Below are 26,967 nucleotides of genomic sequence, written 5' to 3' on the forward strand. Positions count from 1 at the left end.
ATATTAAAACTATTTTTATAACATTATGTCACACAATTTATCTGTACGTTACCATATTTTTGCACATTTCTTTATTAGTTATATTTGATTGAAATATTTTAACATACCTGCAACAATTATAAAAAAAAAAAAAATGATTAATAAAATTACCCATGGAAAATGATAAACATAAATTAATAAACTAATATACTACAAGTTTTAAATAATAAATAAAAATGAATAATATTGTCACTTATTTTAAGTGGTGACGTTTAATAAACAAAAATGATTATTGTAAGCTATATTCCCTCGGTTGGTATATTTACAAATTGTATTTAAGTCCATAACATTACCATAAATACGCCCATGCCAAACGCATTTTACTACATCACTTGTGTGCAGCATGTACTCGTAAAAAAAAAAAAAAAAGCAAACTCTGAACCACCCATTTTTCGACCCTTTGCAATATACAAACTGCAGGCAAGATACTCAGCTTCAAAAGTACATGAAGAGTAAAAAACTACCGAGGGAATCAATTGGACAGAGTGGAAAAGAGTATTAAAAAAGTACATTCCTGTGCCATTGAATATTATACTCTTATGAATTTCAAATGAGATAAATATGCATATACAGACCCCTAGTTTCCCCACAAGAGTTTTCAAAAATGTGGAATGATAAACCCGCACCCGAATACCCTTTAAAGATACTCAACGCACACGTTGTTTTGTTTAATTGTGTATAATATTATTATATCGTTCATTCAATTATTTGACCACCGGACGTTAGAATACAATTCTTCACGGCGAAAACGTCACTGTTGAGTTCACCGACACCATTAACGCTTTACTCTATACGTATATATTAAACAAAGCAATCGTCCTAGATGACCTGCTACACACCACATCAATAATGCACTTAATATACTTCTCATTAATATATTATTATCGCATATTGGAAGTAACGACGACCTCGTCGTTTGAATTTGAAGACGTTTCAGTTTAAACCGATTGACATGCGCTAACAACACGACACGATAATAATATTATAGAATATAAAAAATTAATTATTCATACTATATTATCTATAATATTATACCTAAGTTTTCTGCGGTCCGTTACTACAGAGATTCTAGCATATCAAACAAGTAATACTCCGTCTACTTATATTGTTCGAGCATAATAATAACAATATACCTACTCTGAAACTCTGCAACATCATTTAGGTATACATAAAACTAAGACGACGACAAGAAATGATATGGTCTTCTTTACCAACTCGTTCGTTCTTGGCACACGCGACGTATATCAAACACGCTCGCCTCTCTTTGATAATACACACCATCCCCACCCCTATCACCAAATCATTCTTTTGCATGCCCGCCAGCGTCACGCGTATATATAGTTCACTGAAGTGGACAAAATTGACGATATCGAAACAATATAATATAAATAAACATAATCATTCAACTATACGTGAGCGGCGTATACCAGCGCCTGCAGTGGCGTGTGACGGACGTATTATAATACGGATAAATATTTCCTCAGAAGCCATATTTTAAAGGGGAGTGTAGCCATAGGGTTAGTCTGCGCAGAAAAAATATTCTTGGAATACATTATTATGATACTATATCAGTTGTATAAACATTCGACATGTTTGTCCTGACGTTTTGTTAATATATTCAAATTATACGTTAGAAATAATTACGTTACTGAATACCTTTATACAACGGTAAAACTTCAAAACAACTCACTAACGTACGTAATAGGCCTGAAAATTAATAATAATAATAAAAAAAAGAAAATGATATGAAATCACGCCTACATTGCAATATATCTACGAAATGGTCAACGCCGAAAAATTAAAACCAAATAGAACCATATTAACATCTCAACGTGTCAATGGACTATGATTGAAACAAAAAGACAGTGAAAATTTAATCGATTTGTATACTAAAGATTAACTACGTATTAGTATAGCTAAATATTGAATAGTTCAATAGTTGTACGCTATTTGAACCGTCGTCGCAAATTAAAAAAAAAAGGATTTGAATATAAAACGCGAAACCAATAATGTAACGATAATAACGATAATAATAATAATAATAATAATAATAATATTAATATTAATAATTTTTACTTTCACCACGCTAACTCTAGAACACGATGCGCTTGCAGAATTTTATTTAAAATACATTATAAATGTCCAACAGAAATACAATTGCATAGGTACGAGGTATTATTATTTTACCGTAAAACAATCTTTTTCTCGGACATCTTTTTGTAGTTCTTGCATAAACTGTATAAATTGATACAAAATTGTGCACAGTTATATAAATTATATGAATACACAAACGAAGGCGTACATTTAAAGTCTGGACTAGTATTAAAAGAGTTTTCAAAAAAAAAAAAAAATAATAACATTGTAGTGTATATTAGTTACGATTATCTACCCCCTACTAACCTGTACAATATATAATAATATTAGGTGACGTATACCGTCGAAAAACGTGATTGTTTAAATGCACATAAATTGACCGAGATAACAGAGTGTCTTACAAGAGGAAAAAACCGTTAAAGGAATCACCTCGGTCCTCGATGAAGTACGAGTTGTGATGGCCCTCGAAGAAGAAAACGTGCCGACGGACGTGACGACTGCAGCAGCCGCCGCTACCGGTCCAAGAACAATAGACCGGTAACGTTCGTGAAACTATGGTGACGTTCGTCCGCGGACACTTAGCGACAGACAGAGGCGGTGGCACGTACCGAAAAACTAGAGAACTAAGATAGAGAGAGAAAAAAACACTTTATTATGTGTACAACAACGCGCGTAGACAATAAAGTAAAACAAAAAACACGATATTATAATATCATAGTAGGTATTATATTCCTCGACACGAGTAACACGACTCTGTCGAATAGTGGTCGGTCGATGGTCGGTTTCTGCACATACATATATTATAGTGAAATTATTAAAAACACTACAACGATTACTACAATACGAAATCCGGTTGAAATGCTTATTCTTTTATACTATGACACTTTTAAAAATCCATAAACGTTTTATGCGTCAGACTACTATTTTCTATTATTTGTTGTGTGGTTCATACGTTTCGAAAATGCATTTAGACAATATTATACCGTATTGTACGACATCATCATTATCATCATCATCATCATCATCATCATCATATTATTAATGTACAGCATAATAACATGAGTACAGTATAATATTATGTAGGTACACGTTACACCTATAATACAAGTATAATATACTATATAATATTATACCTATATCATAATGACTTTTGTCCCCGAGAACGACAGCGGTGACAAATTCATTTTCAAGAAAAGACTGACCACCCACCGACAACATAAAGCCTATACACGAAAGTGTTAATCGTAAGTAATATTAAATTGTACAATGTACATCATAATATACACAATACCCATAAGTAGAATAAAGTTGTATAAAGTTGTACCCGCGTATGTTTTGGTTTTTTTTGTTTATTTTTTTTCCATTCGCAGTTTATTAAAAAACGGTCATAAAATATTTTACCCCACATTAAACGTTAATAGTTTCCGATTCAAAATGCCCAAATGCACGCTATACATAGCTTAACGACACTTTTACAAAGAAATCTGTCGGTATCGTAATTTTGAAAGGTCACGACTAATTTTTGGTTTCAATTGTAAATTACAGTATATATGTTTTTTTTCAAACCTACAATGAAAGACCTACGTTCTTTTTATACCTACCCGAGCACTCAGAATATAGTACCTGACCATTATATTATTATACTTTTCATCATTCAAATTCAGATTATGACCAACACTTACACGAATTCTGATATTTTTACAACATTCACTCCACTTATAAAAATAAAACTTGATATTTCTTATAAAATTTAATTTTATGTACTTCAATTAAATATGATAATACAAATAATGAAAAATTAAAATAAAACATTTTTAAATTACCCACATGATATGTAATAAACATTCCAAATTAACGTCTCACTATTCACTCTAAACTGTACCATTAGAATTTAGAATATATAATATACAATAACACAATTAACAACCCATGTATATATACCATTATTTATTTAGGTATCTCGTTTTTAGAATCATAATTTTTTTTTAATTGGGTTTTATTCTTTGAACGACCATTTTGAGACAATTATTTTCATATTTTGATTCCACAATAACATTTAATCCACCACAGCTCCCAAAAATAAAAACATTTATAATATATACAATTTTGCTACGCCGAAATATAACTTAAAGACTAAAACACAAAAACACAAGTACAACGTATTAAAGTACGATGCCAACAGTTTTCAAAATTACATAATGCTTGAAACATTAAACTCACCAATACTGTTTCAAGCATGCGCGTTGTCAATAATATTTTTATATTATTAATCATCGTTCATTATAAACTAAAACCATATTTGATATTATTACATTATACCTACATATTGCACAATAGGTATTGGGTGGTAATAGTTATATATTATAAAACGGCACGCTTAAGAAATTGTAACAAATCATGGTATTAACGCCATTGGTGACACATCATGGCATTGTTCCAGAAAAACGAATAACATTGGTTTTAAGGATAAACGTATTTAAATAAACACAATTATTATGGATGCGTATCATACGTACTTTAAATTAGAAATTAATATTTATAAAAAAAGCCAATGATTTTTTTTTTTTTTTAAGCACCTTTAAACACATCTGTTTTGTTGTGTCAACAATTCACATTTTTTGTACATAACGTTTATGACTAAACTAATACTCGCGTACTTTTACGTTATCATATTATGTATAATGTATATGTTTGCAGTATTGGTATACTAATCAGCAATAATCGAATGAAAATAAATATTCTCTTAACAATTATTAATAAAATACCAATTATTATAAAACACAATGACCGACATCACAACAAGAACATCAAAGAAGAAACTATTTCATCACAGTTTAAAAATATATGTGTATGTATATTATATTGTACATATCTAATACATTAAACGGAAATAACGAACATAAAGTAAGGAAGAAATCTAAAACCACATACATAAATGCCACGCAACTAACTTTAAGAGATTGTCACCACTCGCCGAGCTGTATTGGTGAAACCCAAAAGCGCAAATCGTTGATTTTTTTCGATAGATCAAAAGCGCAAATTCTTTTAACACTTTAGTGATTTAGTAAAAGTATTAAAGCACAAAAATAAATATAGTACCCGTTATACTATAAGTTTCATTTTAAAACTATTAATTATTAAATTAAATTATTCATTTTAATTAAACTTATAGTATTTTTGTAATTCAAAAATACATCAACGATAATATTTATTGAAAATAAGATAATCGTATCGTATTTTATCGTAATGAAGTACGGTGAAGGTTGATAATCATTTAAGATAACTATACAGAATAAACAGTATAAACTTATGTCTAACTTAAGAATATACTTTTTTTGTAAAATTTATTTGCTCTTATAGAATATTTATTTTTGCGCTTTTGGGTTGCATTTGGGTTATATTTTGCGCTTAAAAGCTACAACTAACTGTATCATATTGTGCTATGTCCGTTATTTTTCTATTAAGTTTTGTAATAAACAGTGGTATGGTTACGATAATTTAAGAGGCAATTACTCTAAGGAGGAGGGGGTCGTTTCTAATTGTAAATATAATATAATACTCAATAAATAGTCAATACTGATCTGAAATATAATTAGATTATATTATTATGGATTAATTATATCAGTTTATATTATCCAACCCCTTCTCCATAACCATGTTTTGCATCTATATCAGGGATGGCCAACTGGCGGCTCGTGGGCCTTTGTGTGTCATTTTTAATTGACCCGTGCTAAATTTCAAATTATAAAATGGTAAAATGTTAGGATTTTTCTAAATTTTATATTATTATATTTATAAAATTAATATAATGTTTATCGTAAAATGTAGATATGAATTCTATAGAACCATTGAAATATTTTTCTTTGCTTCAGGAAAATATTCAGTTTGTCACACCACGTATATAAGTAACACATAATTAAAACAACTTGCGAGGTTTTCTAGGTTAATATCCAGAGTTAGGTATATTATATAGACATGATAAAATATCTTGATAATATGTTAAATCGAAATATATTTATACTAATTCTTGTTTACTTTTAGTTCAAAGCGTGTTAAATACCTACTTATACGAATCATCTTAAGAGATAACACGATATGAAAAAATCTATACAGAGCATGCAATATTGGTCCTGAACAAAAAATAAGTTTTCAATAATAATATGTTTCGCACGTGGCGCCCGTACATACGAGAACAATAAGCAATGATAACAAATCGATATGTGAAACGAATATTGGAAACACGAGACGCAAAATATAATATAGTATAATTTATAATATTTTAACGTCGTTCAAAGTCATCGTATAAATTTCAGCCGCATTATATTGAATTCTATATTATGTAGAATATACGACTAATATACTTGACGACAGTTTTCCCTGTAGCCACATTGTTCCATGGAGCCCATTACCGCCTTATAATACCGTGTTATCGTGCAGAGGACGATATACCAACGGTAAACGCCGACCATTCGAGGAATAAAAGTTGAAACTCATTTTGCACCGCATGTTGTCAACACACTCGGCGGTGCCTGTGGATGACATTCGATTCCCTTTGAACGCGTTGTTCCCGTCTTCCCTTAGACTATATATATATATTTTTTGCCATCTGTAATTTCTTAGAGAATGCCATTACTTTTCACGCTTCCGAAGTGTTGTGTCTACTTATCACTGTAAGTATATATATATATATATATATTTCTTTATACTTTATACAGAATTTTGTATTGCTCAACCACCCCATTTCCCTACCAAGAAATGTCTTAAAGAAAAAACCACATAGCGACACCAAAAATAACTGCTCAATGATAAGAGAGTACTAGGAAAATTATAAGTCGAATAAAAAGAAAAAACTAGTCGTAAAATAAAGTTAATTAGGGAAAATGTGAGAAAAAATAATAAAAACCTGCAGAGATCATTGATAATATGGTAATAATTTATTTTGTTTATTATTTTTTATTTTTTTAATCCAAAATAAATTCTTTTAGTAAATGAATATTAATATACGCTTATATAAATCGTAAGTCATGTGTACACTTTGTAGATAAAGGGTATATAATGATATTACATTTGAAACTAAAATTATGCAAGACAAATCAATTATCATAAGCATTCAAGGACAATAATAATTGATTGGTATGAAAAAGATGCAATAGATAGTTAAACTATTCATCAGAATAGTTTAAATCGGTGTTGAATTTGTCATGAAGTGATAAATTGAATACTGTTAGAACAGTGAAATGCAATAGATATATTTATTTTGCGAAATGAAAATACTGGGTCTTAGAAATAATATTTTAATCATGAAAAAAAATGTGATTAATGGATGTGAATATTTAATGACAAAATAATATTCTTAATAAGCTAGAAAAACTAAACATCCAATCTCTATAAAATTGAAGTAAAATAAAAGTACACGTCAAGGTAAATTAATAGTTAAGTTAAAGATAATTGTACAAATATGAAATGTGTATAAATGAATTCAGGCATGACATTTTGACAGCAAATTTCTTGTTTAAACATTTAATTATCAAGTATCACAAAAATAAATAAACAGTGTAAAACTGACAACATTTTTTCTAATATTTCATCTGTTAAAATTTTACTAACCAGCTTAAATACGAGGGGTGATTGATTATATCTATTTGAAATTAAAATAAAGTTGTCTAAACTTAAGACATATAGGTATTTAATTGATATTTATTGTTACTTTTTCCTCTAAAAATAAGGTCTGAGTTTTTAGTTTTTAAAAAAAAACTTATTCAGTGTAATACTGTTATTCAAATTATTTATTAGTTTTTTAATTAAATCCAGTAAAATGTTTAAAAATACATTATGTGCGTTTATATTATAATATATATATATTATATAACGTCTAAATATCTTAAGACCTAAAATATCAAATTATTTATTTAAATGTGTCCAAATAATAAAATATAAATATATATATTATGTAAATTTAAACTATAAAAGTACTTTTATAGAACACTTTTTTCTTATCATAATTTTAATTAAAATTCCAATCATAACACTGCAAAATAAGCATTTAAAAATATTGTTTTAATTAATTAATAAAATTGCGTAGCTGTTAATACATGCATTACTTAACTGATCAATTATTGCAACAAGTAAACTTTAATAATGATTAATAAATCTATAAAATATTAGTTTAAATTTTTCAAAACAAAAAAAAATTGATTTGAAATAAGTAAGTAAATAAAATCCGTAAGTAATGACACATCAAAATGAACTTAATATTTATATACAGTTATTTATTGTAACTACATCATTGTTAATTGGCATCTATTTTATAATTATTTGATTTAATACTTCTGAATCGTGTATTAATAATAAAGGGAAAATAGCATAACTTAATAATAAAAATTAATGTTAACAAATCTATAAAACATAATATACGAACATACTACGTTATAAAATAACTAAATACTGTTTGATAGCATATCCCATATTATGTCAATGGTTTAAAAGTGTTTATATTATTCATAATATAATCTCAAATAAAAAAATTGTACAATTATTTTTTTAAATCATTTAAAATATCAAAACAAATATAATTCAATAACTACACTATAAAATATTAACTCAAACACAATTAAAAATATAATATAACTAATCGATATAATTATTGAACAAATACTATTTAATAACTGACTAAAACGGTTTTGTTAAAATCATTTATTTTTTTATTAAAACAATAATATTTTAGGTACTTAATAACCTAGAAACGTATAATTCGTTAGAATTGTTTGAGACTAAAAACAATTAACAAAATGTTGTTAGATAAAAATATAGTACAACAATTATGTAAGAAAATAAATATCAAGACCTAGGTATGAATTTCTTGTATGAAGTCATACAAAAATGTAATTTATTCACTTACGAAATTTTTTCTATTTTTATCAAAATTATATAAAAATTATTTAGTGGGAAAAACACATATCAGCTGCAATACAATCGAATTTTTATTTTTTACTTTTCGAGAATAAAATCACTAGAACTAAAGAAATGCCACATTTTTTTTTTCATTTATTCTTCAGATATTAAATCCGTCATCGCGATTATTATACATAGGTACCCGGCAGCACACCGTTTTTTTTTTTTTTGTCTGCTACAACTACGGATTCCCGTTACATAGTCTGCTTTACATGGATGCAGTTAAATACCTATATATATATATATATAAATATATGATGGTAACGGTAAAGCGCTCACGTCCAAACATTATAGCCATTAAACCAGTTAAAGGAACACTCAAAACGGGCTGTAACATAAATCCCCCATCCAAACAGGTGTGTTTAAACCGTTTTATTATGCTTAAGGCAGGAAAAGCGCGGAAAAATCGAGTTTCAAAAAAATAAAAATAAAACCTAGGTAATAATTCTTTAGCGATGTTTATCACTCTCTACTCTTTTCCCATCACCATTTACTTTGGTGTAAAAATATGGGGAAGGGTGGATGCCAAACGCCAGGATTTGGCGCACAAAGCACCGATCGAATGCAAAATGCGCGAAATGACAACAATAGGGCGAATTTTCAAGAGCCACAAATCAAACCACACCCTCGCCTATCCAACGAATAAAAAAATAAATATATTTAACCATAAAATATTCTTAGGATACGGTCTATTTAAAGCCCAAAAGTATATGGTCGTTAAGTTTGAACACTCTGAACAAACTTTTTTTGTGAATAAACAAATTTCTAACTATCGCTTTATTGAACCTTGATATATTTTACATTTTTGATTAAAAAAAAAAAAAAAAACACGTTAGCATACAATTATTAATCATAGGATTAATTTTTATATGAATATCAAGCAAAAATTATACTATTAACTGTATTTAACACCTTTAAGTACTGGTTATTTAATTTAAAAAATCAAATTGAAGTCTCGTATTAATTATAATGTTTAAGTAATTAAATATTTAACGAATTTCTGTATTAATCATATAATATTAAATTATGAGAATAAAATTTGGATACAATAGTTGATACATTTTTGTTAAGTTAATTATTATAATCATTATAGTTATATAAATCAACTGATGTACCTATACAACTAATTTTAAAAGACATTTCGAAATTCTCAACTCAATTTATTATCATAAATTGTTGTTATACTAAAACCTGAAAACATTTGAATCTAATTTATACCTATCTATCGATAAAAATATATAACTTCAACAACAAAAGAAAAAAAACTACCTACTTCATAAAAAGTTAATTTACTAATTTAAAACTGTCTATCACTTAACTTTATTAGGTACTAAAAATTACTTTCTTAATTATTTTGGATATACATTATTTAATACAACTAAACTGATAGTAAACAAATAATATTCCAACATCATTTTTTCAAACAACTGAATTTAATATCAGTAAAATTACTAAAATATTTTCACTAACATTAAATATTTATAACACTCTTAAACTACATACTACCTTTTAGCACCCCTAATTTAACATTACAACAATATAACCCGTAAATTTAATTGCATTTTTTATATTATAACGCATTTTACCAAGATTATGTATTACATTACACAACATGAATATTATTTAAAAAAACTAGTCATTTAGATATAACTAAGTTATTAATAATTTGCATTAGTTATTTTTTACAAACACATTAAATTATGTAAGTTAAATATTATTAATATTTTATAGATATTCTTTTAATCTAAACCCGATTTATTTTCAATAAAATAATGATCAAAAAAAAAAATAACAAGAACAAATAATTCCTATTAAAATGTCAACAATAAATATAACATATTTCAAACTATAATAAAACGATATTTCCCTAGATTTTTTTTTCTTACTCGACATTTAAAATGTATATTTTATAATTATTATTATATTTGTTAGATTAAATTTTTTTTAATCTATATCAAAGTTCTTTACAATACGTGTCTTACATACATTAATTCCCTTCATTCACTTACATTTTAATATGTTATAATTTAATAGCTATTTTAACTTTTGTATATTGCAAAATAATAAAAATTAAACAATAAAAGAAAATAATATTAGACAGAATAAATATATGTCTGCTGTGAACATCCGCGGCTACTGTCATTAAGCATAAGATTTTCGGAGATAATAATAGTGGTCGGATGTTGTTTTTGTTGGACAAACCGGTTATATAGCCAGTTCAATACATAAGACACTGAGAACGAAAGACTAAAAAATAAATTTCATGATAATATTATCGTCTTGTTGCACTGAGTCACATATCATTTATGACCTTGAACAGCTAAGAAAAAATGAATAGTCAACAATAGAGACGCTCTAATAACTTGAATTGTAATACTTGATCTATCTAGTCATGTTACATACACGCAAGATTATCACGTTAAATGTAATTATTCTTGTCCAAATGAAAACATGCTACTGTTATGTTGGTCTTTTTACTATAAATGTAATTTTACTAAGATACTTACATACTAAGTAACTTGTACCTACTAAAGAAAATTAATTTTTAACAAGTGTAAATATCTAGATTAATACAAAAATATATACATATCAGACACATTTTATTAAGTAATGAGAGTAATATAAATAAGTACCTATAGTCTTAAATATACGTATGTATAATAAAATACATACATATTAAATCTAAATAAATATCAACTGGGACAATTCATTTTTAAATAAAAAATTATTATCAAAATTTTAAATTGATTTTAATAAAAAAAAAAAAAAAAAACAGCATTACACAAACTATTAAAATAAAAAAAAATTTCAATCTTGGCACCAAAAAACTTGGATTTTCTGTGAAGTAATATGTTGATCAATTAATTAAGTATTAAAACAATATGTAACAAACTGTGATATAATAATGTGGTAAGCCAATAAAATTCCTTCTGAAATCATTTAAAAGCAATGACGAAACATTTCATAAAAAAAAGACAATTTTAAATAGATTTTAATTTGCCGAAATATCATAGAAATATTCTTAACATTTGGTGTTTGATACGCCGTTAATAATATATTTTAAACTAGTGAAAAATTCAAAAAACTATCAAAGATGTATTTTAATCAATCAATTGGTGAATTTTAATAACAATTATTCTACATATTATGTTATTTTAAGAAAATAAAGTACTAAAAATATAATATCATTTATTGCGCTATTAAGATTTCAGAACACAAAAATACTAACTTTTCTATGTATTTCAAACAACACAAATTCCTATTATAATAATAAGTTTTAAAAATAAAAAATAAAGAGTTGATACAATACCCAGAAATATAGATTAAGATGTAAAAATTAAAAACATTTTACATCATATTAAAAAAATAAATACTTTACACGTGTACAATATATTATAATAAGTTTTATAAATTAGTAATCATATTATCATGACTCATGAATACGATAAAAGAAATGAACAAAAACTTGATATCCCAGCTGCCATAGTTGTCATGATGGCTATATTATATTATACTATTATTGTTATAAGGGCATTTTAATTGATGTACTGCAGTCTCTACTACGCTTGAATAATAATATTAAAAAAAAAAAGCATGATACATTTAATACTTTAACAGTACTACAAACTATCACAAAATATCGTATATTATAAAAAAAATTAAGTACTTACTATGTTTTATTTAAATTACTGCTTTACAACAACTATTAATAAAAATTATGATTTTTGTTAGTTATTATTGAAGTAAGGTTTATTTAATCAAAATCAAAAATATGAATTCATTTTACTCAATACACGGCTACAAATCAATTTATCAGAAGAACGATTTCTTTAAAATTTAAATAAATTAAAAATATACAAAAATCTGTTTAAAACAAAATTAAATATTAATGCATTTTGTACCTTTCAATTCTAAAAATTAAATGTTAAAAGATAATTACTTTTATATTAAATATTAAGTAAGAAAAAATGTACAAAAATGATTAAATTAAACAATGGACAAATTCTAATTGGCATTATTATAATTTGACTAACTAATTATATAAATTTGTAAAAAAAAATCATAATTACTCATTAATGTTTTATAATTTATTGTAATTACAACAATATTTCGAATAATACGAAATAAAAAATGATCGATGGATATTTGGTATAAAAAATAAAATGTGGTATAATTTATTAAACGTTAGTCATACTATATTATACTATATAGCTATAAATATACATCAAATATCATTTGATTAATATCACTAATATGTTTTTAGAAGGTTCGTGCTAATTTCTAAAATAATGAAATCACTTTGAATGAATTAAGAATGTAGGTATTCAACCCATTGAGGGTTGAAGTTTGTTACACAATAAGTCACGAAATCACGTTACCTCCTTTCAACTTACCCAACACAATTGTTATTTTTTTGATTTTTATCATAATTTAATATGCATAGGATTATTTTAAAAGTGTATAAGTCTGAATCTGGGCAGTACCTTCCAATTTAATTTTTGTTATTTATTTTTAAATTCTCTAAATAATTAAGTAATCAAGTGCATATATTATTATGTTTTATTACATTTGAAAAATACTTAACCAAATTTAATATAAATACGACAATACCACGAGTTATGCAAACAAATTTATATTTGCTTTCTTCCAAACGTAAGAAAGTATTCATTGAAAAAAACAACAGTGTAATTTAAAAAGAGTTCATATAGAATAGTAATATATTTATATCATACACGATGTATAATTAAAATAATGTGGATTAATGGTTTAAAAATATTATGAAATTAAATATTCAATGTTAAAATTATAACCATTTTGCAAAAACTTATATAATATAAGTTTATAAAAATATTAATCTCATCAGATAACTTTTGTTTCATATATGCTTTAGAGCGTGTAAAATATATGGAGAAAAACGCTATAAATCAAGCGTGTTTCAGATTTTCTTTAATGATAAACCACCCTAAAGTTATAGAATGAACTGAATTTGTCCCACGTGACCTAGAAAGAATCGTTGAAACAATAAATAAAAGTAATATGGTTTTAGACTACATTGCGTTGAGTTTTAGGTGGATAAATGGCCTATAAAGAGTATATTATGACCTATCCTTATCGTATAATTTCTCGAACCCTTCTAAAAGTATATAAAATAATCGTTTATAAGATTTTATAAATCTAAAATTGCTCACTACATATTCAGAAAACACTCAAATTTTCAAAACTTTTCTACTTTATCACACGTTATACAAACCTAAACTACTTATATGTGACGTAAAACTAAATAATAAAAATTTTAAATCCCTATTCTTAGCTAGATTCTCAGTTTAATAGTTTAAATATAAATAGATAGCTGCGTAAATGTATAATTGTTAATATATAATACAAATTATAAAGCAAACTTTATTAAATATAACTAAATGGAAATAATGATTAAAAAAAAAGACTTAAATCATAAATTTTGTAACAATAATTTGAAGTTAGTTATTAAGTAATCTGAAACCAATTTTTTACTTATGCTCACTATTTTAATCTGAAATAATTCATTTTATTCTTAATCTCTATACGATTAGCGTCAGAGATCGAGTAACCAATCCTTGAGAGAGCCAAAAGACTAACCAGGGTAAAGACCAAGTGACGATGAAAAATGACCCTCAGAGATGACCCTTTCTACCTATCCTTTTCGACATTTTTCCTACCATAAATGGTTTTAATTTCGTATCAAGAACGTATACTGGTTAGTCTCTAGGGAAATACTGTGTGTCTATCCTACCATCACTCCCTTTATTCTTGAAAAAACCCTAGAATGATTTCCCATCTGGTTTTCGACAACCCCCCAAAATGTGGCTAATACCTCAGAAAGTTCAGGTCTTTTTATATTAAAACAAGACGACTTCTTTTTTGGTGTCGTTCACGCATCACTGATAAAGGTTGGAAAACTAGCTTCGATTCACTGTGACTATAAACAAAACGAGGGTGCAATGATATTTTTGACTTAAGGGGAAGGTCCAAATGAGTAGAAAATCCAACTCGCAACAAAAACAACGATGGAAAACTATTATATTTCATATAAATGTGTATATTTATTAATAGTGTTAAAGCATGACAATATCACCCGTATAAATAAGCAGCTTTAATGAGTATCTTCATCTTATTGTAAAACTTTAATTATTTATTTAATAAAAAATGTACTTTATGTGTGAAACCTAAATACATGTATTAAATCTGGAATGTTTATATTAACATTATATTCAGTACGGACAATGGAAGTAAAGATAATAATAAACATAAATAAAAATTAAAAAAATATTTTAATTTCATAAAATATCAATATTTTTATACACTAACTTAAATTCATGTAATATACTAGGTACTACTCTATTATGATAATTTAAAATATTGAGTAATAAAATAATATTTCTTTTTTTTTTCGTAATCCACTAATAATATACTGATTTGTGAACTTAAATAAAATAATTAATATAATACAATTTCTATTGTTATAATGTATAAATAAATGAATTATTTTTATAATTTACAAATAATTTTTATTCTTTCAAATAATAAGAGATAAAAATTAAATATAAATAGATTTTTAAATATTTGCAGGTATCAACTATAATAATTTTATAAAAATACTAAATAATACATTTACTTAATTATAAATTATCATTATTTCTGAAATACTTACAAAAAAAAATACTACCATTAATCGATAAAAAGATAGAAAAAGTTGATTTTTCAATAAATGTGCCAATTTCGATATAAAATAAAAATAAGTACTTTAAACCATAAAAACATTAATCTTAAAAAAAATTCCTTAAACTAGATAAAAGTACATTTATTTAAAATCAATTACCATTTGATAAAAATTATATTTATTTGTTATATACATCAATATTGTAGACGAAACCGGACACATGAGCAAATAAAACAAATACAAACATTATTTATGAGAAATTGAAACGGACTTGGCAATGTCTACAGGCATTCCGCAGACTGTCGGCACGGAAATAGTGCGTCCATACATAACATAAATATTTTGGCTTATCCTGAAGTTTAATTGGCAAACACTGTCAATAGTGTCAATACGACGACAGATGCATCGTCTATTTTTTTTTTTCATGAATACTGCTAAAAGAAATAAATTGACAGACACATATATACGTATTGTAACACTTTAGCTTTTATGACACGTGTGACTGAATACAAGGGATTGGACGATAATTGTTTGAATATAATATATAAGGTATTAGTAGTTTAGCTGTCCAAAAGACATTTTTTCCAATAAAATCACAAGAAACACAAAATACAATTCTTTTCCAAGGACAAATGGATGATTTTATGGTGCACTATATATATCCGTTAAGATAATGGAGGGTGAATGGTTCTTTTCCCACACGCATGCATTTTGAATAGAACACGTGTACAAATCAAGAATGATACGAGACACATTTCAAGAAATAAAAGCATTACTTAACAGCGGGCAAAGGACAGAAGGATAAACTGAAAACACCTTATAATGATAATGAATAACAAAAAATAATCTAACTATAAGTCAATAGGTTTTGAATTTTAAAAAATCCTTTATTTAAATAAAATTTCAGCTAAACAAAATATTAGGAACAACTAAATGATATTACGTTGTACCAAAAAAATAAAAGAAACTATACATAATTTAAACAATGGATATTGTAAAAAAGAAAAAAATTATAAATAAATATTTTATGTTGTATATCATCATATACGTATTATACGTAAATGTTGTTAAACTAAAAAAAAATTTTATTTTAATACGGTAATGTATGAATATAAAAGCACGTATGTATAATACTTAATATAAATGTAAAACGTAAAATAGTACCTTGCTGTAAGATAATGATAATAATACTCAATTTAAAAAAAATAAAACCGTGTGAAATAGTATTTTTAAATCAAGAAAATAAAATAAATGTAAAGAAAGAAGATAGTCATTCATCAAAAGTTGAAAAGTGTGGTGGTAGTTTTAAAACAACGAAGAGTCTGCGTGGGACTTGAATAGTATGTGTATATCAACAAGACCGATCGTTAAGTAACGATATAACCAGTTTTTACTATTACATCTACAGAGTGCGACAAAAGTCAAACCCATAGGCAATGACCCGACCAGTCATGACCCACATAAGAGAATGGAAATAAAGAAAACTTGCAATCATCGCGAGCATAACAAATGAGTATTCGACTCGCGCGGTATACACCACACACGACTTAATATTTGACGTGGTATTATAATACCTCTAATCTTAAATTATTGTGTACATGAAGGTATAATTCGATTATGGTCCCGAAGCGACATGGCGTGGGCATCTCATTTCAGTACAACAAAAACGAATTTTTTTTTCATAGTCCTTCGTTCACAGAAGTACATGCGTTGTTATTAGAAAATTGATATAAACTATAAAAAAAATACTATCATTAAAAAATGCGCAGTGTATTGAAAAATAATTTTTTCCACGCATATACATGCTACGCTTCGAGATTCCGGATATCCTCTATGTGTTAGTTGACCGGAACCCCCCTTTAAAAAATTGTATAGGAAAAAGAAATATTTAAATAATCAACTAGATAAATAAGACGTGAAAAAATTATTTATTTACCAATGCAATACATATTTTCTTATTACCGTCAGTATGTTAGTCACAGGCACAAAAAACACATTCTATAAATATCTATCTGAGTTAGTTTCAACAAGCATTTTAATATTGAACTAATATTATTATAATTTAAAATTGATAATTTTACTGTATTTTTATAATACTAACAAAAAAATGAATCTTAAAACAATAATTTGTAAATGTTGGTTTTATTATAATGACGCATTTTATATTCCGACAAAGGCACCCATAGAAAAATTCTCAAAGGGGGGACAAAATTTTAATCATTTCCATGAGATAGGAAGAAGTTTACAATAATTTAATATTATACTATTATATTTTAGATATCAAACTGGAAAATTATGAAATAATAATTATTTAACTAATTAACCATAAAAGTAATTTATTGAATTTTCATTTGATTAATAACATAAATTTATTAAAATATTAATTTACAAATAAAGATTGTAAATTTCTTCTTTTAACACCAAATATATTTATTACTTGTTCTATATATTCATTCGTTTTATCATCAATTTTCCCCTATATACACTTATCATGCATAATCCATCAAATCAATCTCCACTCATTGTAGATCTTGTGTAAACAATTTTTCAACATTTTCCAGGGGGGGACATGTCCCTTCCTTAATCAAGGGCGCCCTTGTACTCCAATATATCGAAAAAACTACATTTTAAAAAAATATATAATATTTAAAACACAAATAAATTTATAGGTAAATACATAATTAGCATGTAATAAATATATGTATACATATTTAACCCCGACACCCAGTTTAACTCCACTTCAAAACAAAATATTTAAAATGTCAAGTACAAAGATAATAAATATTTAATAAGTATACTAAACTTTATTACAGTGTTTTACTGAAAATCCAGGAGAAAACCCTCGATCTCTAGTATAGATAGGGAAAATATCAAACTTTTATAATTTAATAAGTTTTAATTTAACAAATTATTTAAGTAATATAAAATAATTTATTTAATCGACTAAGTCTAGATAACAGTTTAATAATACATACATTATTTTGCATTTTATACCAATTTATAATAAAATATGTTAAGATTTTAAAATAAGAATATACTTGAATATTACTTATGATGGATTTTTGAAACAGCAACCAAAGTAGTTGTATTCTTTAAAGCTAATAATTTTAAATTTTCATAAAAATTCAAAGTCAAATAATAACAAAAGTTGTTACAACAAAAAAAAGAATCTCTACAAAAAACTGTATTTGTGGATTTTAAAAAACAAAAATCATAAAGTATAATATTTACAGTAAGTACATAAACCAATATACCTAAAGAAAGCTACTTTCACAAAACACAAATACTCATTTTTTTTTTAATCAATCTTTGAGAGTCGTAAAATAACTTATTACAATTATCTTAATAATAAAGATCAATTTAAAATTTGCATATATAAACTGTAAAGTTTCCTAAAAATATATTACCGTTTACCTAAAATTACTAAGATTTTATTTAGTAATAAATTAATATACTTGTTTTTTTTTTTTTTTAATATCATTCTTCCACGCGAACATTTTAAAAACTAATTAAATGTATTTTCTAATTTGGAATAAATATTGATAAAATGTGTAAAATGTGTATGACCTCAAAAACAAAACATACTTAAGTATACAAAATGCATTCTTCATAAACGCGCACTAACGCGAAATATTTATAGACAAAAAATAATTTATTATACTCACTACTCACTCTTAGCAAAGAATTGAGAAATAAAAATAAAGGAATTTATTTGAACACAAAAATACAATCGCCCTGTTGTACTATTTAAAGAAAAATTACTTATGCTTTAATAATTTACCTAAGTGCATTTATCAATGACATTTTACTTATTATTACATACAAATTAAAAACATTCAGAATCAGGCTTTCAGATAAACGGACACCTGTTATTAAGTAGTTTACATATAAAATACTTACAAATCCAAAACATTTTCACCAACAAAAAAATAATTATAATATTTATTGATTTCACATATAAGTAATATAAATTTATAACTTGACCTTTAAGAACTTTAAACCTATTAATTTCTAATAAGCTAAACAAATAACACAGTTTGACATCATAAATAATTTATTATCTAACACAATAACCATCTTTTTATTCTTAAACGCGGACAGCAAGCGACTTCAATCTTCTAATTTATATTTCATAAAATTATGCATAACATTTCCCCAATATTTTTCTATGATAAGAAACTTAACACTGTTGTTAAAGTATAATAACAATGGTAGGTACCTAGTATGATGTATTCATCTATAAATCATATTCATCATATTCATAACTTTAGTCGTAATTTTTGTCTAAACATATTTTCATATTAAGTTTTATAACATTAATTTTTACAGTAGAAACTATATTATATTTTAATATTTCTTTTTTTTAACACATATGTTTGGGACTTAATATATAATATAACCAACAATATATGATACACAATTTCAAAATTTAATTCTTTAAATACAATGCTAAGGCAAAACCACTATAAGATAATAACAACCTACTAGATGAAAACTAATATGCCATTTAAAGTATAAGATGTAAACCATTAAAATATTTTGAACAGATTAAACAATATATTTATATAAATATTCTTTCACATTAACATATATTTTAAAACCAGTTTTTTTCTTGCTGGACATTAAATACATTGTTTTGTGAAATATTATTTTTTTTATTTACAGACCCTAAAAATTTCCCACGAAAAAAATCTACTTATTAAAACCAATGAACATCAAAAGTGTATCCAATCGATACATGTGTGCTTTGTACCTAAATCAAAATTAAATCGAGATTTAGGATTAGGTGGATTCAAAAAGACGCATTTCGTGGGAGCCGCCCGGTGCCATCACGACTGGACAGAGGAATATAGGAAACGTGAGAGTCACCGAGGGAAAAAAATACATAGTCAAGTGTATTGTGTATGGTTCAGTCACGATACGATAAAAATTGTGTAGCTATTTCACGGCTTATCGTTAAAAATACCGTGTACATTAATTCTGAACGATATAATAATATAGTAATATAATGCTTATTGTTAACACAAAGACCATTTCGAAAACAAACTGAAACAAATTGTACACAGCAAATTTATAATATATAATATGATAGTCGATACATGATAATAGTACGCACCACAGCTTGTTGTTTATACATATTGGACGTAACAAACGATTAATACAAGAATATTATTTGATAAAATACTAAGAATAGTCATAATAATTAAGTATTAGTATTATTTTATTATAGTTGAAACAAAAATAGTAAAAAAATTAAAATCATTAAGATTAGTAATACTGTTTACGACGCAGTTTTAGTAAAATAAAATAATCTGAACTTAAAAATGTTATTGGTTTAAAGATCAGTTGTATATATAATGTACAATATTAAAAAATAGATACATCTTCATTGTAATGACTTAAAAACTAAAAATTAATTAAGTACAGAACGGTTTTTACTTAGTCATGATATTAGTATAAATGTATAAGAGAATTAAATTTTGTTTAGTTATTAGGTACTTATTGAAGAATGGCGCCAATGGCTGAGAAAAAAGCAATATAGTGCGGACGCCGGAAGGCATAGTCAACTGACAGACAACCTAAGAAAATACAGACGTCAACAAACACTTACTCGCATTTTCAAAATCTAATAATAAGCATTATAAAAATGTACAAAAGTTTTTATACATTTTAATTTCAATAAAATAACAAATTTTCTTTTAAAAACTTAAAAACAAAATAAACATTACCTAATTAGTAATTGTTTTGAGTTATTAAAATTCGTAAGAAAAATATTTTCAGCTCAAAAATATATTATTAAACAATATATTCAACTATCATCACTCAAGGGAAATTTTTCATATTAGGATGAAAAATATTATATTATTAACTGAAATAAGAGTGTGATGAACTTTTCAATGATAGAAGTCATAACAGGGTAGAAGGTATTCATTCGTTCACTAAATAAAATTAAACCGAATAATCCATTGAAATGATAGGTACCTATTCATATATAACCATCTATTTTCTAAAAGACATTCAGTTGACGTGAAAATCGGATGTCTGGTATCAGCATGGTTGTTATTCAGAAAGTTTCATTATTTAAATTTAAAAACATTGATTTTTAACACAATAATGAAAAAGTAATACAAACTTTTAATGCGTACACCTATCACAATAATACATTTATTTAAAATTGAAAATATTAAATAAATTTATGACATTCTATATACTTATAATCTAAACTATAAAGTATGTATTTCGATTTAAATTTTAAAACAATGTTAAACCTTTTCAACAATAATATAATATTGCTTATACTAACTACAATATTATCTCATTAATTATCTAATAATTACATAACTATTTAAGTACACATAGAACGAAATAAATGTTTGTTTTTAGTTTTCAATTAATTTAACGCTAAGAGAATAATTGTATTTTAGCATTTGTTAACTAGCTGAATAAAATGTAAATTTTTGATATAGCTTAAGAAACAAATACCTCAACAAATCTCTTTTACACATTTAGTAGAATATATTTAATTAAATACCTACTAAATACAATTCAATAAACTAGCTTGTTAAATACTTACATTATTAACCTAATTGTTATTATTTTTTTTTAAATAACTTATGCAGTAGTCTGGGAGGAACACTGTTATTAGACTTGCACAGAATTAAAAATATCTTCACATTATTTCGTGTCAATTGTTTATATTTTATTCCATATAAATTGTTTATAAGTTGTTTACATTAGTTTTAAAAAATACAGTTAAAAACTTGTTATCGCGCCATTTAACACGAAACTTGAAAGTTTACGAAAATAATATTATAATATATATATAAATATATTTATCTTTAGGTAGTAGACATATCATCATTTATAAATCTTACATATCTATTAAATGATAGTAGTTAGGTATATAATATTTGAAAAAACAGTATCGAACATCTCAGGTGTTACACCTATATTACATACGCTTTGTGATTACGTACTTACAGTTCAAACAATCGACAACAAGTCGTCTATCGATAGATTATGATCATTGTTATCTAATAGATAACCGTGATTACGATACACTAGAAATAACCATATAAATAGACGCTTACCTATCGGCACTACATAATATAATTTATTTATAGAACAATACCTATTATAAAATCAAAATATTATACAGGAATAATTTTTTTTTCTTATTACACGAAAAAAAAAAAAAATTAAATGAATGACACATATATTAAATTGTTCAATTCTTAGTCCACCAAAAATCGACTGATTGTGAACACGTGCGTACCAAAAGCGGTATCTGAGTCTGACCCGCAAAATGCTAACAAACCTATGTAACGCACGCGGATACTATTTGCCTAAATTATATTATCCATATGGCCATGACCATCACTTGTGATGTATAATAATTTAGTACGTCGATGTTAACTAACACTAGTTACAGATTGTTACATTTCAAAAGACTATTCCGAGAACAGATTTTCAGGAAAATTACACGTGTGATCAGTAATTTATTATTATTAGACTATTACTAATAGTGAGTGCTATGACAATTACGATAGCAATGATAACGATATTACGCGATTTTAGAAAAGATCTGATCAATTAAAATCAATAGGAAAACTTTGATTTTAAATTTAACAGAACACAAAAAGAAAAAAAATTAAAATTAAAGTATACGTGTTTTTCGACGAACGACAAATAGTTATATATATATATATAAACAATAATCGCAAGATCTCTCGAGAATCGACAACATTTATTTTTTTGTTTAAATCGACGCATAGTCATCATCATATAAAGACTCGGGACGATATATAGAATGGCGGCAAAATTGAAAAAACTCGACTTCGAAAAGAATTCTTCATAAAAACCAACTCTCCGTGCCCACTTTTAAGTCCGTTACGACTTGCGGTACCTATAGTCAAAATCAACATAACGGTTTTACCTGTAACGACGGCGACCAGTAGAACCAAGGCCAGCAGCGGCGTGGGAAGCCACGACGACAACAAGCGGTTTCGCATCATAATCGTGTGGTTTTCCGCTAGACGCGAATAACGACGATGAGACGACGGAATTTTATCACTCGCAAACGTATATCGCACACGTTGATAAAACGATGGAAATATCAATCGATTTGTCTTGTAAAATAATAATTATAACATTAAATACGTGGGTTCACGAATATTACGACTTAATCGGGTTTGGCGGTAACTTTTCAACAACGTACAGGTGACATTACGTCTCGGTATGAAAAAAAAAACACGGTGAAGTGATTAACCCGCGACAGTAACTTGAGTAACAGACGAAGACGGCGTGTACCAACACGTACGTGAATGTGCGTACGATGACGGCGGACAACGACTGCGGTGACGACGGAACAGCGACGCGCGAAACGATGACGACGGCCAGTGGCGGTTGGTAGACGGAATGCAGGTGCCGTGAGTTCGGCGCCGGTCGGCAGTCGTCGGTCCCGGCGGCATCGGCGGTGGCTACATGGTGCTCTTGACTCCTACAACGCGCGCGCAACGAAACACGACGCGCACCGGTTGGACCAGTCGCGGTGGCGGTTGTTACCTGTTCGTTTATGGTCGGTGACATCGCTTCGTTCTAGTGACTATACGACGGCGTTGGTTTAAAGTAGGTATTGCGCGAAGCGAATAAATTTCATTCCACTGGACCGCGGTATAATATCGTCTCTCTCGATACGAAACGGACCGTACTTTGATTTCCTAGTCGAGAGTGATGAGGTACTCGGCTACATCGAAATCGATAATACCATCTAAACGTATATTATATTAATATAATACACGACCTAAATAAAAAAAAATCAGTGAAGTTTCCATTATATGTTTATAAGTCCGTAAAAACTAAGCCCCTATCTAGTTATTCACCCTGAGCTTAATATACACCATGACAAAATAAGAAGTTAAATCACGAGCAATACTCTACCAATCTAGTTAAAATCAATATACATATAAAAGTTAGAACCTAGAGGAATAATTGGTCATATTGATGACGGTAATGTCAGTAAAATTTGAAAACTGTGACAAGTTATAAAGACGAAAGATATTTATTTTCATTAATGGAGATAGTAAAATCTGGTTAATATTAACTACCAAGTATGAATTAAAATAAATAAAATTATTGTTTCTAACAATTATTTTCAATACGATTGTCATTAAAACATAAACATCAATAAGGAGAAAATATTTATGCGATTTATTTTTTTATATTATATATTCAACAGTTTTATAAACCCAAATAAAACAATGTTTACATATATTATGCATAAATAAATTAAGAACAAACTGAATCGTTTTCGTAGTGTTTAATATTATACATGCAGTATGAATAGAAATGACATTTAATCAAAAGAGCTCTGAAAATTTTAATTCTTTTTTTTTTTAATTGACTGTATAGGTACATTTTAAACCACCCCTCTTTTAAAGATAGAACTCGTCATCGCTATTGGATCCGCTTCTGTTTCAACGGCACGTTTTTTTTTTTTTGTTCTCTGATGTTTTTCATCAATGCCGCGAAGCGACATCCGGTAAAAAAAAGATAATAAAACCCGAAAAGTAGAAATCGTCACTTCCCCGTGCACCCGCCAACCACAGACACGGTTCATTGTCGTTAAAAATTGTCTAAATCGTATAATACGGTGTATTATTAATACCTATTACCGTGATCGTCAAACACGAACACACTTGATTTCCGAAAATCCCGAACTATATGGTTCTTTAAAATATAAAATAGTTAAATTATACTAGATAATATAATATCATTAGATGTTCGATTTTCTGTTCTATTTTTTTCGCGTATACCAAACTACAAACGATGTTATTTTGAAAAACGTAAAAAAAAATAAACCAACAATAACAATACACTGCAATACAGTGTACACCTTCGTATATGTATAAAGTATATGATATATATTATGGGTACCTTTATATACCTTAACGGCTTCACTGATGTTTTCGTAGGAATATAGCATATCGGAAGAAAAACAAACAAAGTATATTATGTACACATAAATAAACTATACTACTACGCATCTATACACGTCTCTATATATCCATTTGAATACAAATTTTTGATCGTACCTATGTAATTTTCATATCTTCTAGAAACAAATACTACTTAAACACATACAACATATAACACACAACATACAAAATAAATATGGAATACTTTTTTGCTCGTGTTCCTGGTAATAATTTGTATATTAAAATCATTCGACAACTTTATTATATACAATATGCCTACACCATTTGAATTCCTCATAATATTATTATTTATTTTTCAGTTTTGAGTTTACACAATTTATATTAAAACATTTAAACACGATAAATTGAACATCATCAAGTACAACAACTTTAAATATTTTATCTAATCGATTTTTATTTAGGTACATAATTAATTATAACATAAATATAGTAAATTAATAATGTAGATAATTAACAATGCATAAGTACAATCGGTATAAGTATAGTATGTACATTTTAAATCAAATACATTTCAGTTACTTTCATATATCTATAATTTAAATTGACGTGTTGAAAATAAAACCACGATATAAATATGGAAAAATACTAATTATATTATGTAAAACTTGAATTTTTAGTGCACTGTTTTCTTTGTACATAGTTAAAGATTAATTTATCATTAAAAAGAGTTCATTAAAAATTTGATGAACTTGTATACGAAGTTTTTAATTTAAATTCAACTGAATTTGTATATTAACTAGTTTATTTCAAACATAACATTGCAACTATTGCACGGGACAGAGTATACAAATAAAACTAAAAATTTTAACAAGATAAAATCCCGGTTTATAAATTTAAAATTTACATATATGCTAATAATAAAATTGAATTATCAAAATAGTTTAATATTTGTTTTAGACCCTAGATTTTCAAATTGATGAATTATATTAAAAGAAAAAATATGGTCACACATTATAGTTCATAGTTTACATAAAATATATTGTAAATTACAATTATCTTATATAGTCAGTATTTTTTTACAGTTTATCATAATTTAAACGTAAATACAACGACATTAGAAATATAAATTTGAGACAAATAAAGTTTGCTAAAATGTTTCAAAAAATTTAATAAAAAAAAAATTAATAGAAAGAATAATTTTAATGCAGTCTAATGAATTCCTATATGACCATATGTATTTTAAACGAT

The 26,967-nt window shown here is 26.5% G+C and overlaps 1 protein-coding gene across 3 annotated transcripts in view; it reads right to left on the bottom strand.

Moving 5' to 3' along the window:
• LOC112592555 (fasciclin-2) overlaps positions 1 to 24,173 on the bottom strand; it is a 151,126-nt gene extending 126,953 nt beyond the window's left edge. For all 3 annotated transcript variants that reach the window (XM_025336655.1, XM_025336654.1, XM_025336656.1), the window contains exon 1: positions 23,718 to 24,173. In XM_025336655.1, the coding sequence (XP_025192440.1) occupies positions 23,718 to 23,796 (79 nt within the window). In that variant the 5' untranslated portion in view covers positions 23,797 to 24,173. The remainder of the gene's footprint in view (positions 1 to 23,717) is intronic.
• Positions 24,174 to 26,967: the final 2,794 nt, after the last annotated feature.

This window comes from Melanaphis sacchari, unplaced genomic scaffold (assembly GCF_002803265.2).
Source record: "Melanaphis sacchari strain LSU unplaced genomic scaffold, SCAv2.0 Contig178_pilon_pilon, whole genome shotgun sequence".
NCBI lineage: Eukaryota > Metazoa > Arthropoda > Insecta > Hemiptera > Aphididae > Melanaphis > Melanaphis sacchari.